This window comes from Panthera tigris, chromosome B4, assembly GCF_018350195.1.
Source record: "Panthera tigris isolate Pti1 chromosome B4, P.tigris_Pti1_mat1.1, whole genome shotgun sequence".
NCBI classification, from domain to species: Eukaryota; Metazoa; Chordata; class Mammalia; order Carnivora; family Felidae; genus Panthera; species Panthera tigris.
Window position 1 is genome coordinate 93951598 of NC_056666.1, and position 17044 is coordinate 93968641.

Consider the following 17044-nt stretch of genomic DNA (forward strand, 5'->3'; position numbering starts at 1 on the left):
CGGGGCTCAAACTCACAAACCATGAGATCATGACCTGAGCCGAAGTCGGATGCTTAACCGACTGAGCCACCCAGGTGCCCCTCTTATTCAATTTTTATTACAGTTATTAGCTAGCACTTAAATATTGATTCCATATAAGTTTGCATCTTACTCTTAGCTCTCCAATGAGATTTGGCTTTGCTGAAGTTTTGGTAGGCCTACAGGTCTAGTGTAGGGCAGGTGATGCATCAGAAACAAACTGCAAAAAGATATTACTGTACTGCAACGATACATTTTTTTATATGGTAGTGGATTAGATCCTTAAGTATGACCCCTCACCCGGCCTAATGTTATAAAGGTCTATAGTTCTCAAACTATTTGATCTGATTCCTCCTGGGATGCCTCAGTTTTACTGAACTTGGGCATTTGTGAACTACAAGAAAGGCAACAGGGAGCTGAATCCACTCATTTGTATCCTTATTTGGTGTATAGATCCCCAGCACTCCTTGTTTCATAGTTTTTTTTTTTTGTTGTTGTTGTTGTTGTTTTTTTAAGTTTAAACAAATTTTTATTACACAAAGGTTGTCACATAATTGGATATTTCTCTACTTTGTACACAATTATTCTTACTCTCCACAGAAAGGCTGCTTCTTAACTTTTCATCTGGTGATGGCAAGCACTAAAATCCTGATTTTAACAGAATAATAGTAAAAATGCCTCAGTGATTTAAGTTGAAAGCAGTACATTGGTACATGGCTCTTGCATTCAGTTATCAGGAATGTACAAATGTCTTTTTATTCAAAAATACAAAATAAATTATCTGTAGGCATGGACAATGACAGCAGTAAACCATTATATGTTGTCAACTGAAACCAGTAACTGATGGTTATAGTGATTTTCTTAAACATCAGCCAGCCTTTTCTTCAGTCATTTCCTTCAACTGACTTCTCTGAAGTTATTCTTGAGGAGCACTGCCTTGAGCTTCCTCTCACAGTTCATTAACAATGGTAAAGCGCTATTCTAGGAATTAGAACATGCCACCTCCCATACCACCTCCCATTCCTCCCATTCCGCCCATTCCAGGGTCCTTCTCTTCCTTAGGAATTTCGGTGACTACAACTTCTGCTGTAGTTAACAGAGAGGCCACTCCAGCAGCATCCAATAAAGCAGTTCTTACAACCTTAGTTGGATCAATGATTCCCTTTTCTACCATATTCACAAAATCTCCAAGCATAGCATCATAACCAACTTCTGAGGAACTCTGCATAATTTTCTCAACTATCAATGATCCTTCAACACCTGCATTCTTAGCAATGGTCATTGCAGGAATTTTGAGTGTTCTCTTAATGATTTCTATACCAATTTTTTGATCTTCATTAGCTGGAGTTATTGAATCCAAGGCTGGAATGCACCGAAGCAGGGCACAACCCCCTCCCAGAACAATGCCTTCTTCAACAGCAGCTCGGGTAGCATTGAGGGCATCTGTAACTCTGTCTTTTTTTTCATTCGCTTCAACATCACTTGTGCCACCAACCTTCAGCACAGCTACTCCATCTGAGAGTTTTGCCAGACGTTCATTCGGTTTTTCCTTTTCATATTCACTAGTTGTGATATCTAACTGTTCAATGATTTCTTGGATACGTTTTTCAATTTGAGCCTTGTCACCTTTTCCTTTTAAGAGCATGGCATCATCTTTGGTCACAATGACTTCTCCAACTTTTCCTAAGTCATGAGGCTGAACATCTTCAAGATTTAGAGTCAACCCTTCTTCTCCGAACACTGCACCACCAGTAGCAATAGCCATATCTTTAAGCTGGTTCTTTCTATTGTCACCAAAACCTGGAGCTTTGACGGCTACAACCTGAAGACCAACTTTCAGCCTATTCAGAACAAGTGTACTCAGAGCTTCTCCATCAACATCTTCAGCAATTATGACCAAGGGCTTACGGTGAGCATTGGCAATTTCAAGAGCAGGTACAATGGACTGGACACTAGAAATTTTCTTTTCACTCAACAGAACATAGGCATCTTGGAATTCACATTTCTGCCCTTTTGATGTATTAATAAAGTATGGAGAAATATAACCTCGATCAAATTTCATGCCTTCAATAATTTCTAATTCATCATTTAGTGTTTTTCCATCCTTTACTGTGATGACACCTTTCCTTCCAACCTTTTTCATTGCATCAGAAATGATGTTGCCAATTTCTTTATCTCCATTTGCAGAAATGGTAGCAACCTGAGCAATTTCTTCAGGGGTTGTCACAGGTTTAGACTGCTTCTTAAGTTCAGCAATTACAGCATCAACAGCTAACATCACACCTCTCCTGATTTCCACTGGATTAGCACCTTTGCTAATCTTCTCGAAGCCTTCCTTGGCAATAGAGCGTGCCAGGACAGTAGCAGTAGTGGTGCCATCTCCAGCCTCTTCGTTTGTGTTATTGGCAACGTCTTGAACAAGTTTAGCGCCAATATTTTTATATTTATCTTTTAAATCAATTGACTTTGCAACAGTCACACCGTCTTTTGTTACTTTGGGACTGCCCCAACTCTGTTCAATAATCACTGTTCTTCCCTTTGGCCCCATAGTAACAGCTACAGCATCAGCTAAAAGGTCTACACCTTGAAGCATTAAGGCTCGGGCATCTGCACCAAATTTTACATCTTTGGCATAGGCCCGAGTAAGATGAGGAGCCAGTGCCCTGGACACTGGCCTAATTTGGCGAAGTACTGTAGGTAACCGAAGCATTTCTGCGGGGCAGCGGCAGGGCGTGCGGACGATGAGGCAGGCCGTCGGAGGCGAGTGAGGGCTGTTTCATAGTTTAAAACAAAAGTAGCCTTGAACTGAGTCATCATGTCATCAGTCTTTGAACTTGAATTGGCTTTTATAAGCTGGTCCAGTGCCAACAGAAAACGATTATGCTACACATATTTCCAGCAGTTTTCATGTACTCTTACCACATTTCTGTATCATTAGGCCAGCATGACCTATGTACACAGATCAGACCAAAAAGAAAAGCTGATGGCGCTTCAGCTCCGTTCAATGCCCCTATTTAAGGGTTATCACCCTGTGTCATCCATCGTTTTTACTCAACAAATATTCCCTGAGCGTTGACTATGTAGTAGGCACTGTGCTCAGTGCTGCGAGTATAGCAAAAAACAAGTTCTTAAAGGCCTTATCGGAAATGCCTTTCCTGAAAGTCCCATCCAAAGTAGTTTCCCTCAACCACACTGTATTCTCTCTCTCTGGCTTTTTATTTGTTTTATTCATATCGTCTTTTAGCAATCTATTTATCACTTTTTCTTTTTAGTCTGAACTCTACAATGAGGGCTGGAAGATTCTATCTGTTCTCACCATTGCATTCCCAGTGTCTAGTACAGTGTGATACGTAAACACTTAAATATTTGATTAATTAACATAATGGGCCGTCGATTCATATTTGTGGTTTTCTGATTAAAGCCCAGAATTTAAAATAAATAAATTCCTACCAAAAAAAAAAAAAAGCTTTGAGGAAAATCTCTCTAATAATTGAATCATTCAGTTAGTAAATCAAATCATTTTCCACAATGATTCTAATAACTAATATGTGCTTTATATAAAACAAGTTTTGATTGTTCTAATCTCCCAGCCTAATTCTTATTTGCCACTGTTAGACTCAATTTACCAGCAGGTGGCGCTCCAGAGTAAAGCGGAACAAACTACTTCGACCACCCTCTCCTACTCAAACCCTCCACTCAAAACTTTTCTCAATGCGTCCAGATTACTTGGTAAGTGGTTATCAATGAGAAAAGTCTTTCACATTTTTCTTTCTCACAAGTTCTTCACACTCTTACGTGGCATTTAGATAATTCTTGTTGCAGGAGAAACCCGACACAAACTCAGATGTGACATGCAAAAAATTCTAAGGAAAGAGTTAAAAGTAAAAACTTATGTGTTGCCTTCCAACAAAATTTAGAACGGAAGAGAGGTAAAATGTAAAAGCAAGATAAAAGGCAATGGGAAAGAAAACTGGTGTCATTTAGAGATCTTACAAACTTGAATTAAGCGATGGGCAGTCTAGGTTATTAAATTAAAAAGTTCTCCAAAAACAATGTCACTAAGTCTTCCTATTGTATTGGATGGTCAGAATATTCAATATTGCACATATTCATTATTAGCTGTTTTATGGAAGTGTGATTGTGAAGTTTTATGTGTGTGTGTGTGTGTGTGTGGCAAAGTCATATATGACTTTATGAAGCACTCTAATATACATTGGCTTATTTCTTTTTGATTTTGTATTAAAAATTTTTTTTTAATGTTTATTAATTTTTTTTGGAGAGAGAGACAGAGAGAGAAAGATAGAGTGTGAGAGGGAGAGGGGCAGAGAGAGGGAGACACAGACTCCAAAGCAGGCTTCAGGCTTGGAGCTGTCAGTACAGAGCCCGACATGGGGCTCAAACCCACGAACAGGAGATCATGACCTGAGCTGAAGTTGGACGCTCAACCAACTGAGCCACCCAGGTGCCCCTAATATACATTAGCTTCTTTCATATTTGATCTTCACACTAATCCTGTCAGGCATGGAAAATTTTTTTATGCTCACATTAAAGCTGACTCAGAGAGATTAGGTGATTATTAGTGAGGTAAGTAGTTAGTAAGTTGCAGAGCAGGGAATAGAACACAAAATTTTCAACAATTTCAATGCTCATTTTTCTATATCATATTAACTTTTTTATGCATCTGAGATTTCTTCTATAGTAGTTTTTCTTTTATTAAAATTTTTTTTTAATGTTTATTTATTTTTTGAGAAAGAGCATAAGTAGGGAGGGGCAGAGAGAGAGGGAGACACAGAATCTGAAGCAGGCTCCAGGCTCTGAGCTGTCAGCACAGAGCCTGATGCGGGGCTCCAACTCATGAACTGTAAGATCATGACCCGAGCTGAAGTTGGACACTTAACCGACTGAGCCACGCAGGCACCCCACTTCTATAGTATTTTAATTGCAGTCACAGATTCGGCTTTTACATTTTAGGAAGAAATTTTACAGGTACATAATTAGTATACTAGTTAAAAAACTGTGTGTTCAGATTGAAGGAAAAACCAAATCTATTACCCCTCCAAAATGTCTCTTAGCTCTGTTTAGAATTTCCATAATAGCCATTCTTCTAGGCTTAAGGTCAGTTATAATATGAATAATTATCTGGAAAAAAAGTAACTAACCATTTTCACCCAATATTTTAGCAAGAATTAGTTTATTACATCATCAACATTAATTACTTAGCAAACGCCTAGGAAAATAAGGCAGAAGACCTGGCAATTTTGATGGAAAAAATAGAATATGGTCATTAAAAGAGAAGAGTCTAGAAAGAAACAAGACACCAAAGAGTATATATATTGAATGATTCCACTTTTGGAAACTTCAAGAATGGGCAAAATTAGTCCATGGTGAGAAATATCAGAGCAATATTTACCTTTAGAAGATTATCTCTGGGAGGAAGCATAAGAGAACCTTTTGAGCTCAGAACGTTTGGTGATTTTTACACAAGTGTATAGCTTATCAGAATTCATAGAACTATATATTTAATGTGGGTATTTCTCTATACGTAAGTCATATCTTGCTTTAAAAAGTAGATTTTTTTAAAAAGCGGGAGCTCTGAAGTCAGACAGATCTGACCACCCCAGGTCTGCCATTTATTGGTTTAAGATTCTACATGTTATTTAACTTCTTCAAGCCACAGAATCCTCATCTGGAAAATTAGGATAATAATAGTAGCTACCTTATGGGATTGTTCCTTGGATTAAGAGAGCTGGCATACTTAGTGTTCAGTAAGTTTAGCAATTATGATTATCACTGTTATTACCACTATTATTAAAAAGGGGAGGATAAGTAGGAGACAAAAGAGAGAAGCTGCATTCTACATGTAAGACTAGATTAAGTGGAATATCACAAAAGGGGAATTTAGAAGCCTGTAGACAGTATTGAAGCATGTTGCCTGAAACCTAAGAAATAGTGCTAGTGGGGCGCCTGGGTGACAGTTAAGTGGTTAAGCGTCTGACTTCGGCTCAGGTCATGATCTTGTGGTTCACGAGTTTGAGCCCCACATCGGGCTCTGTGCTGACAGCTCGGAGTCTGGAGCCTGCTTTGGATTCTGTGTCTCCCTCTGTCTCTGCCCCTCCCCTCCTCGTGCTCAGTCTCTCTCTCAAAAATTAACAAAAACATTAATAAAAAATATATTTTTTAAGAAATAGTGTTAGAATAATCCGGTAAATTTAGGTTCTTGAAGCCAGATTACCTGAGTTTGAATCTAGACTCTGCCACTAACTAGGTGTGTGACCCTGTCCAAGTTCCTTAGCCTCTATATGAAAAGTAGGGATATTAATATCTACTTTATAAAGTTTTTGCAGAGAAAACATATTTGGAGAGAGGGAGAAAATAATAACTTTGTTTTAGAACTAGTAATTTATATACCTGTAGATAAAATATAAAATAACACCAGTATTTCCTCTTGGCTGGGTCATTCTCATCATTTATGTCTCTGTTTAAAAAATCATATACTGGGGCACTTGTGTGGCTCAGTTGGTTAAGCGTCTGAGGTCATTTTGCCTTTATTTTGCCTCAGGTCACAATCTCATGCTTTGTGAATTTGAGCTCTGCATCAGGCTCTGCACGGACAGTTCTGAGCCTATTCGGGATTCTCTGTCTCTCTCTCTCCCCCTCTCTCTGCCCCTCTCCCACCCATGCTCTCTCGCTCTCTCAAAAAAAAAATCGTATAGTAAGAGAAGTCTTCCTAACTATTCTATCTAAAGTAGTTTTTCAGTTTCTTAAAGTTGCCATAACAAATTAACACAAATTGGGTGCCTTAAAACAATAGAGACTTACTCTCACAGTTCTGGGAGTCTAGAAATCTGAAATCAAGGGCCTTGTTCTCTTCCAAGCCTCTAGGGAAGAATCCTTCCTTGCTTCTCCTAGCTTTTAGTGGTTGCTGATAATTTTTGATGTACTTTGACTTATAGATCATCACTCAGATCTGTTTCCTTTATATAGTTTTCTCCCCTGTTTATCTATGTCTCCATTTTCTCTTTTCATAAAGACAGGAGTCATTTTATTATGGTTCACCCTGATCCAATATAATTTCATCTTAACTAATTATATCTGCAAAGACCCTATTTCCAATAAAATCACACTCTGAGGTTCTGGGTGGGTGTGAACTTTTGAGGAATGCATTTAATCTAATACAAGTAACATTTACTAATAAGACAAAAGTAAAGTAGTCCAATATGCCATAACCATTCTTTACTAAAAATACTTATTTTCTTTATAGCACAGATGGATTTTTTTCACTTCTTTATTATAGGGCTCTACCAACTAGAATCTAAGCTTCCCAAAGATAGTTATCAAGATAGAGCCTGGCAGTCAGTTGAGGGTCAAAACATTTGAAAGATAAATTAATTAGTTGATTTTGACTGGGAGAAATAAGGAAAGGTAATTCAGTATAAAATAAAAAGTACTTAGCTATTGCCCTAAGAACTTTCTTGCCACTTTCAAGTCACATTTTTACTGTGATCAGTAGATAACCAAAATAAATCAGTTGAATACTGAAAAAGTAAGCCGATCAACCAAGTGTTCCAGCTACAACACGGGGGGTTTAAATGACATTCTGAGTCCTGGGATTTATGGGCATTCCTTCAGAGGTCACAGCGACATTGGGAGAGAAAACTGGACAGGGAGCAACCTGCCTCTACCTCCCTCTAGTAAGCACCCTTGTTTCAAACATTCTCATTTATGTAGCTTTGCTTGGGGAAAAGAAATAGCTTTTTTTTTTTTTTTTTTTAAGTTTGAAAATCACTGATCTATAGGGAAGCAAACAGCTCATCAGACGGTTTTTTTCCCCTTTCATCTTGTCTAAGTAGATATTCTTTTACATCAAGATAATTTATTGCTATTTGGTGTTGCATTCTTGATAATGAGAGCTGATGTACACCTTCACACTTACCTTGGAATGTTCAGTTGAGTTTTGAGAATAAAGCAATCATTTGGTTGGTTGATTTTTTTTTTTAATTTAACTTCTAAAAACCACTTTCAATCCACATCACAGATTTGTAAATTCAGCCCGATGTTTGAATCCCAACCACTTATGTAGTGTTCTGTAGCTAAAAGAACATGAGTTTAGGAGTCAGACTAAACTGGGCTTGGAATTATCTTAGTTATTTCCTATGTGTGATCCTAGGTAAGTCATTTCTTTTAGTTTCTTATCTGCAAAATGGGGACAATGATACCTATTTCACAAGATTATGATGAAAATTATATAAACAAATCTGTAAAAGCATCTTGCACACAGCAGGTGCCAAATAAATGTTAGTTTCTTTCCTTCAAATGGTATATTAAAACTTTAAGGACTTCTCATAGCACGTTTTCAAATTTCAACTTTCTTATGATGGAAAACTTTGTATTCTATTTATATTACTTAATAAAGTTAAAACTTTGCTTATATTTTTCTTTCCATATATGCCTAATTGAAAGTTATCTTAAATCAGTAAGTGGCTAAAGGTCTTTTCTAAGAACATAATTCAAAGAGATTAAATAATAGATGATTTATATCTCAAAGAACATACATTGCCTCTCTTGATTTACACATGACTTTTGGAAACTGGCATAAATCTCATGAGTGGGCATAATGCCTTCTAAACAGATGGATGTGAATGCTCCAGTGCCAGAAATCCAGCCTGGCCACAGTTCATGTAGAATGGTAAAATGGTGACAGTTCTTGTAATTGGTCATCTGTTCCTAGTAATAACTAAGTCTATAAGAAATAGAAAACAAATTCTGAAATACAGAATGTTCATTCAACCTTGAGCACAGAATTTATAAATATTTCATATTCAAAATATTTTTTAATATTTTAAGCTCTATCAATGCACATCTGATGTAGATAATCTTCTTTCCATGGTTATAGCTGGAAAAATACCAACCACCTGGCTGGCTCAGTTTGGAAAGCATGTGACTACTGATCTTGAGGTTATGAATTTGAGCCCCATGTTGGGCATGGAGGTTACTTTAAAAAAAAGAAAAAAAAAAACAACCTAAGTTGTTGGTTTATAAATAGTTCTGCTTTTCTAGTTTCTCTTTTACTGTTCAAATTTAGCAGAGTAATTCCTAAAATCAATAGGCAGAGATCCCTAAATTATACAGTAATTATATTTGCAAAAATGTAATAATGAGGATGTTCATTTTTTAAATGTTTATTTATTTTATTATTATTTTAATGTCTATTTATTTTTGAGAGAGAGAGAGAGAGAGAGAGAGAGAGAGAGACAGTGTGTGAGCAGGGGAGAGGCAGAGAGAGAGGGAGACACAGAATCCAAAGCAGGCTCCAGGCTCTGAGCTGTCAGCACAGAGCCCCATTTGGGGCTTGAATCGTGAATCATGGGATCATGACCTAGCTGACATTGGATGCTTAACCAATTGAGCCACCCAAGCACCCCAAATTTTTATTTATTTTAGAGAGAGAGAGAGAGTAGGGAAGGGACAGAGAGAGAGGGAGACAGAGGATCCAAAGTAGGCTCTGCGCTGTCAGCAGAGAACTTGAAGTGGGGCTCCAACCCATGAACCATGAGATCATGACCTGAGCCGAAGTTGGATGCTTAACTGACTGGGCCACTCAGGCTTCCTAAGGATGCTCATTTAAAAAAAAAATTTTTTTTAATGTTTATTTATTTTTTGAGGGACAGAGAGACAGAGCATGAGTGGCGGAAGGGCAGAGAGAGAGGGAGATACAGAATCTGAAGCAGGCTCCAGGCTCTGAGCTGTTTGCACAGAGCCTGACGCGGGACTTGAACTCACGGACCACGAGATCATGACCTGAGCTAAGGTCAGACGCTTAACCAACTGAGCCACCCAGGCGCCCCAAGGATGTTTATTTTAATGGTATTTATAATAGAGAAAAATTGGAAAATGCTTAAATAATCAACAGTAGAAGACTGACTGGGGCACCTGGGTGGCTCAGTTGGTTAAGCGTCCAACTCTTGATTTTGGCTCAGGTCCTGATCTCATAGTCATGAGATTGAGCCCAGCATTGGGCTCTGTGCTGGGCAATGAGCCTGCCTGAGATTCTCTCTCTAGCTCTGCCCCTCCCCTGCTCACACTGTCTCTCTCTCTCTTTCTCAAGAAAAAGAGGACTGATTAAATAAGCTGTTCTATCTATACAATGGCTATATTATGCTATATCCACACTACACTATGCAGCCACTAATATCATGTGGTAGGATGTATTTAACTGGGAAAGGATTATAATACTTTACCATGAAAAGGTATAAAACAAATGATTATACAAAGTAATATTTCAATCAATGATAAACTAAATGGATTTGAGAGCTCTTTATTCTACTTTACTCTATATTCAGAATCCACCCTGAACTCCCTATATTCCTTCTCTGCTTTCTCTTTCTCCCTAGTACTTAACCATATCTAACATACTAAAATTTTGCTTATGTATTAATGTCTATTGCCTGCCACACTCTGCCTGCCTCAGATAACTGAGGTATCTCCATTTGGCGCATAGTAGATTGATAGAGAGAGGGTAACATGAGAAGACATTTCATTCAGTGATCCAGTTTCTCAAGGCCAAGAGTAAGTTGTAAAATTCAAGAGAGCAATTTAGGAGGGTTGAAACGTAAGTTCTGTATTTATATAGCCATTCATTTTTTTTTTTTTCACAAAGAACTGTCACAATAAGAATTTATCTGTGTATCAATTTCACCCATGAATCAGGTAGCCAACCTGAAAATCCAAACCAGAAGTTAAAAAAAAAATAGTTAGTTTGGCTTTCTTAACTGTTGTAAAGTTTTTAAGGAGAGAAAGGCTATTAAATCTGTTGTAATTAAGTAGAAAGGTTCTTGGTCAAATTCCACTTTGCACATTATGAAAATATGTAAACTAAATAAGCCTGATTAGGTGCATTGCGATTTACCTGCTGTACTTTCTAGGTTCTACAGTCATAAGCTTGTCTGACAAATGTGAAATATGAGTGGCTTTTTCCCCTGGTGATTTGTCTAGTGATTATTAATAATCAGGCCAATGAAGCAGTTATTTGGCATAACACTACGGCTACTTTGCTAAAGCATAGCTTTTTATTAATGAGGCCAAAAGAATGTTCTACTCAAACTAGGAAAATTCATAGCTGATGCCATTAACTTATAGAAAATAAGTCCTAGGACTGCTTATTAAAATTTCATCCTCTGTTGAAACTGAAAAATAACTTTTCTCTTCTTAGAAACTATGAATTTATATATGTTGTTCTAATACAAATTATGATTTAACTGATACCAATTTCTGATTTTTTAACATAGCTATCCACTTTAATTTGGACTGTGAGAAAATATGCTAATGACAACTTTTGCAGTCATATCGTCAACTAACTTTCTAAATAAAACCTTAATAAGCATAAGTATCCTTAAAAATTCTTGAAGAGGGGTGCCTTGATGGCTTGATGGTTGAGGACCTTTGATGGACCCTTTATAGTTGAGGGTCCAACTTTTGATTCTAGCTCAGGTCATGACCTCACGGTTTGTGGGATTGGGACCCTTGTTGGGCTCCATGCTGAGCATTGAGCCTGCTTGAGATTCTCTCTCTCCCTCTCTTCCCCTCCCCCACTTACACGCATGCTGTCTCTCAAAAAATAAATACTCTCTCTCAAGTTAAATATTAAAAATTTGTTTTAAATGTTTATTTATTAATAAACACAAAGTCTGACTGTGGGGCTTGAACTCAGAACCGTGAGATCATCACCTGAGCCGAAGTTGGAAGCTTAACAGACTGAGTCACCCAGACGACCCTCAAAATAAATATTAAAAAAAAAAAAAAAAAAAAAAAAGAATTCTTGCAGAAGACAAGATTAGAAGTTGTGTTTGTTGCACTAGACTTCTACGATTCTCATTATGTTTCTTGCACTTATGCAGAGGGCTAATTTCGTGAGCAGGCAACCTATGCAGGAATGTAGGCCTGTTTGTTTGGCTGTACTATCAGACTAACTACCTGATATTCTATTAAAAGTAAGGATTGTTTAACTTTGAGAAGATCATATATAGAGCAAATAACTTTCATTGGAGAATGTGTGTAAGTAAAGGAAAGGCAGAGCAAAGAGAAATACGGCAGCAAAAAATTCTGGGAAACTGGAAGTCAGTATGGACTGCTCAATCTCTCTACTACCTACAGTTCTAAACTTAACTTTCAGCTCTGCGCAAGGCTTAATGGGTCAATTTTGTCCTTGGTCAGGAAAAAATTTAAGGAGCACAGTGTCTATAGCTCACATTACTCTTCATAAGGTTAAACGGCTAATCCTTCATCAACTTCCTATAATATTTCTAGTTAAAGTAGTTGGATCCCTAGGCCTTAATAACTTGTGCAGTACCCACTTTCTGTAAGATTGGTTTGTCTTCTCCCATCCCCAATCTCCTGTGGAATTAGAGCGCTCCTGCAAGAAAGAAAGTGGGGCCACCTGGGTGGCTCAGTCAGTTAAACATCCGACTTTGGCTCAGGTCATGATCTCACAGTTCCTGAGTTTGAGCCCCGCATTGGGCTCCACGCTGGCGATGCGGAGCCTAGTTGGGATTCTCTCTCTCTCCCTCTCTCTGCTCCTTCCTCAGTCTCTCTCTCTCTCTCTCTCAAAAATAAATAAATAAACTTAAAAAAAAAGAAGTACTTATCAGGGATGAGGACCTACAACGATTAAGGGGTAGGTGTCAAAGATTAACTTGTTATCCTAAGGACTTCTTAGATACAACGAATTTTGACATATGATCTAGTTTAGTATCAGTAGTTGAGGGCATGTGTAGTTGGGTAGAACCAAGGACTATGTTACTTTCATCATTCAAAGATTAAGTCTATCAGACAGCAGAGTTCTCATGGCTGCTTTTAAAATACAATGCTATTCATATTTTAATAGAATATTTCTACTGCTATATTCAACATTTGTGCAGATTAAAGGGCAAAATGAGAATGCTGTCCTTCCATTTACTTATCTTTTGAATCTTCAGACTGTTGATATAAAAGCAAAAACAGGGCACCTGCCTGGCTCAGTTGGTAGAGCATGTGACTCTTGATCTCAGGGTCATGAGTTTGAGTCCCATATTGGGCTTAGAGATTACTTAAAAAAAAAAATAAGCAAAAAAAAAAAAAATAAGCAAAAATATTTTGGTGTCAATATAAAAAACATTTTGGGGTTAAACTTAACAGTCTTCATGACCAACTTTTTACATCTAAAAGCTGATAACTGCCAGTCTGGCAACACAATTTTTCAGGCAGAACTCCAACTGCCACAGAGAAAGGAGGAACAATGGAAAGCTTGACTCTTCTCCTTCCCTAGCTAAAGGAGGCATGCTATATAAACAGTTTTCAAACTCAAGAGTACAGTATAACTTTGTATAGTATAGTATGTAACATATATATATATACACACACGTACACATACACACAACACTCACATTTCACCTCTGACACTTCTAGTTACCAAATGTGTGGGTTTTTTTTTTCCCCCACACCAAGCAGTTCTCCAATTCTCTGTGGATACTGGCTGGATGTCCTACAAGTCAATTTAATTCTGACAATATCGATATGGAAACAGCATCAAATTCCATTGTTTAAGGTGTCAGTCCTACAAAAGTGCCCCCACTTCATATGTCCATCCCAAGTCCAGGTTGTTATCTATGCTTTGTACAACTCGCCATAAATTGGAGGTTCCCACAGTCCCTTCCTTGGGGACAGAACTCAGGAAAACAGTTTATTTAATGGATCAACAGTTTATTATAAAAGGATATACAACTCAGGAACAGCCAGATGGAAGAGATACATAGAGCAAGGTATGGGGAAAGGGGTGTGCACCACCCTCCCAGCACCACCATATGTTTACCAACCTGAAAGTCCTTTGAACCCATTTTGTGGAGGCTCCATTACCATAGACATGATTGATTAAATCACTGGCCATTGATAATTGAGTCACCCTCCAGCCCCTCTCCTCTTCCTGGAGGTTGGGGGTGGAGGGTGGGCCTGAAAGTCCTATTCCTCTAATGATGTTGTTGGTTCCCCTGGCAGCTTTCCAAAAGTCACCTCATTAACATAAACTCTGGTATGGTTTACAGGGGATTGTTATGAACAACAAGACATCTTTATCTTTCTTATCACTTGGGAAATGCCAAGGGTTTTAGGAACTCTGTTAGGAATGGGGATAGGAACCAAATATATATTATTATAAATGACAATATCACAGGGTGCCTTCCTGGGTGGCTTGGTGGGTTAAGCATCCAACTTCAGCTTAGGTCATAATCTCACAGTTCCTGAGTTCGAGCCCTGCATTGGGCTGTTTGTTGTCAGAACAGAGCCTGCTTCAGATCCTCTGTCTCCCTCTCTCTCTGCCCCTCTCCTGCTCATTCTCTCAAAAGAAAAAAAAAAAATTAAAAAAATCACAATATCACAATAGTATAGCATTGAGTTATTCAAGTTATACTTGTATCAAACAAAAAATGGTAGTGAAACAGTTACTTTGTGAAAAATCATTATGTTGCTAGATAAGAACTGGATCTTTGTCCTTGGAAAATGTATGGTCTGTTTTTGTGAGCTAGAACAGACACAAGACAGCATCTACTAAGTGTTAAATAAGTACTAAGAAAATAAGTTCAGAACAGGAAGGGGAACAGTGTAGACTGGGATGGAAAGGAAGAATTTTATGGAAAGAAATTAGTTAAAAATTTTTTTAGAAAATAAAACATACTATTCTCGTGTTAGTAAAAGAAACATATAAAATGTTTAACTTTATGAGACATTCGTGATCTTTTCAGTGAAACATGTGGTATCAAAAGTTGCCTATTACTCAATACTGATTCAAAAGTACAAACCAATGAGGTGAAATGTAATTTTGTCCTTAAAAATTAAAACAGAAAGCAATTTGAAAATGGAAGAGAAATATAGTTACTATATCTCTATGGCTAGTTGTGATTGTCTAGCTACTTTATTAAAAAGTCATGTCTTGGGGCGCCTGGGTGGCTCAGTCGGTTAAGCGTCCGACTTCAGCTCAGGTCACGATCTCGCGGTCCGTGAGTTCGAGCCCCGCATAGGGCTCTGGGCTGATGGCTCAGAGCCTGGAGCCTGCTTCCGATTCTGTGTCTCCCTCTCTCTCTGCCCCTCCCCTGTTCATGCTCTGTCTCTCTCTGTCTCAAAAATAAATAAAAAACGTTAAAAAAAAAAAAAAAGTCATGTCTTTGGAACATAAAGATTAGATTTTATTTTACAAAATAACAGACATTGCATGTAAATTGGTGAAGGCTGATTTTATTAAACTTATAATAAAGTTAATGATATCTGGAAAGCAGATAAAATGAAGCAAAAATAACATGAAAGAATCTAAATTATTTTATTAAAGGAACTCAGAACAGTCTATTTTTCTAACTGCTCATACTAACAAATCCTTATGTTTGTTAAACCTGCATTCAATTTATAGAATGAAGTAAGAAAGCTACCATGTTTTTCAATTTATCTTTTTTTAAACTTTATTTATTTATTCTGATAGAGAGCAGGGGAGGGACAGAGAGAGAGAGGGAGAGAGAGAATCCCAAGCTGGCTCTGTGGTGTCAGAGCAGAATCCGAGGCTTGATTCCACTGTGAGATTATGACCTGAGCAGAGGTCAAGAGTCGGAAACTTAACTGATTGAGCCACCCAGGCACCTCTTCAATTTATCTTAAATTATTTTGGATTTCTAACATAACTTTGAATACCATTACCTATGAACAAGAAAGAAAGAATATATTTACTGTGCGACCTACACATGCCAGTATATAAAAATGTGTTTCTAATCATGTTATTTTTAGCACCTTTTAAAATGGCAGTGCTTCAAAAAAATCTAAAAGACAGTGCTTCATAATCTCATGTTAAAAATTCTATCTATCTATCTATCTATCTATCTATCATGGCTATCATTTAAGTAAATAAAAGATAACAGATTCACACCATCAAGCAGTTATAGTAATGGTATATCCATCCCATTTTTTTATAAGCTACAATAATAATGAGTCTTGAAAAAAAGATAGTAACTTCTTTGACGGCAAAAGCATGTATGTGTGTTTGCAGGTATGTGTCAATGAGAGCTGTTTCCTCAGAGAGGCACTTGGCTAACTCCCTCATCTCTTCAGTTGTCTGCTCTGGTCTAACCACAGTGAGATTCACCCCGAATAGCCTATTTACTAATGAGACCTACCATTTTCTTCGTATTTATAATCTCCATTTCTCTGGCCTAATTTTTCTTATATAGCATAAATAACTTTAAAAAATGTTTTTAATGTTTATTTTTGAGAGAGAGAGAGAGAGAGAGAGAGAGAGGGAGACAGAGGGAGAGGGGGAGAGAGAGAGAGAGAGAGAGAGAGAATCCAAAGCACGTTCCAGGCTCTGAGCTGTCAGCACAGAGCCTGACGTGGGACTCAAACTCACGGACCACGAGATCATGACCTGGGCTGAAGTTTGACACTCAACTGATTGAGCCACCCAGGCGCCCCGCATAAATCACTCTCTAACATAGTATGTAATTTATCATGTTTATTACTCATTGTCTAACTTTTCCTGCTAGACTGTAATCTCCACATAGTCAGATCTTCATCTGTTTTATTTACTGACATGTGGCAAGAGCCTAGAATAAGGCCTGGGACATAGCAATCACTTAATAAAGATCTGCTCAATTAAAACAGAATGAAATGAATGAGACCAGAAGCAACAAAAAATCAGTTTCTATGAAGATATAACTATCCATAGCAATATGCTACTTTTTGTAAAGACAAGTTAACTGTGTTTCTTGGATGGGGCTGTCGATTTTACATACATAGATATCTCTATCTCTCCCTCACCGCCGTCCCTCCCTATCGGTCTATAGAGAGAGTCTATAAGGGATATTAAATTTATAGCTAACATAGCTGTCACCAAAATCATGTGTCTTTCAACTGAACTTGATGAAACCTCATTTCCTGCAGATCACTTGCTCAAATGTTACCTCCTTAGGGAAGTCTTCACTGACTACCTTATCTAAAAGAGCACCCAATCCCGTAGTCACTC

General features: G+C 37.7%; 1 protein-coding gene across 1 annotated transcript; it reads right to left on the reverse strand.

Moving 5' to 3' along the window:
- Nucleotides 1-507: 507 nt before the first annotated feature.
- LOC102970605 (60 kDa heat shock protein, mitochondrial-like) lies at nucleotides 508-2760 on the reverse strand. Its single transcript, XM_042992744.1, has one exon. The coding sequence runs from the start codon at nucleotides 2726-2728 to the stop codon at nucleotides 1007-1009; it is 1722 nt and encodes a 573-aa protein (XP_042848678.1). The 5' UTR covers nucleotides 2729-2760; the 3' UTR covers nucleotides 508-1006.
- Between the last annotated feature and the right edge of the window lie 14284 nt (nucleotides 2761-17044).

Bases quoted from the DNA above. Each gene is read 5' to 3' on its own strand.
- LOC102970605 (XM_042992744.1), bottom strand. From the start codon at position 2,728: ATGCTTCGGTTACCTACAGTACTTCGCCAAATTAGGCCAGTGTCCAGG.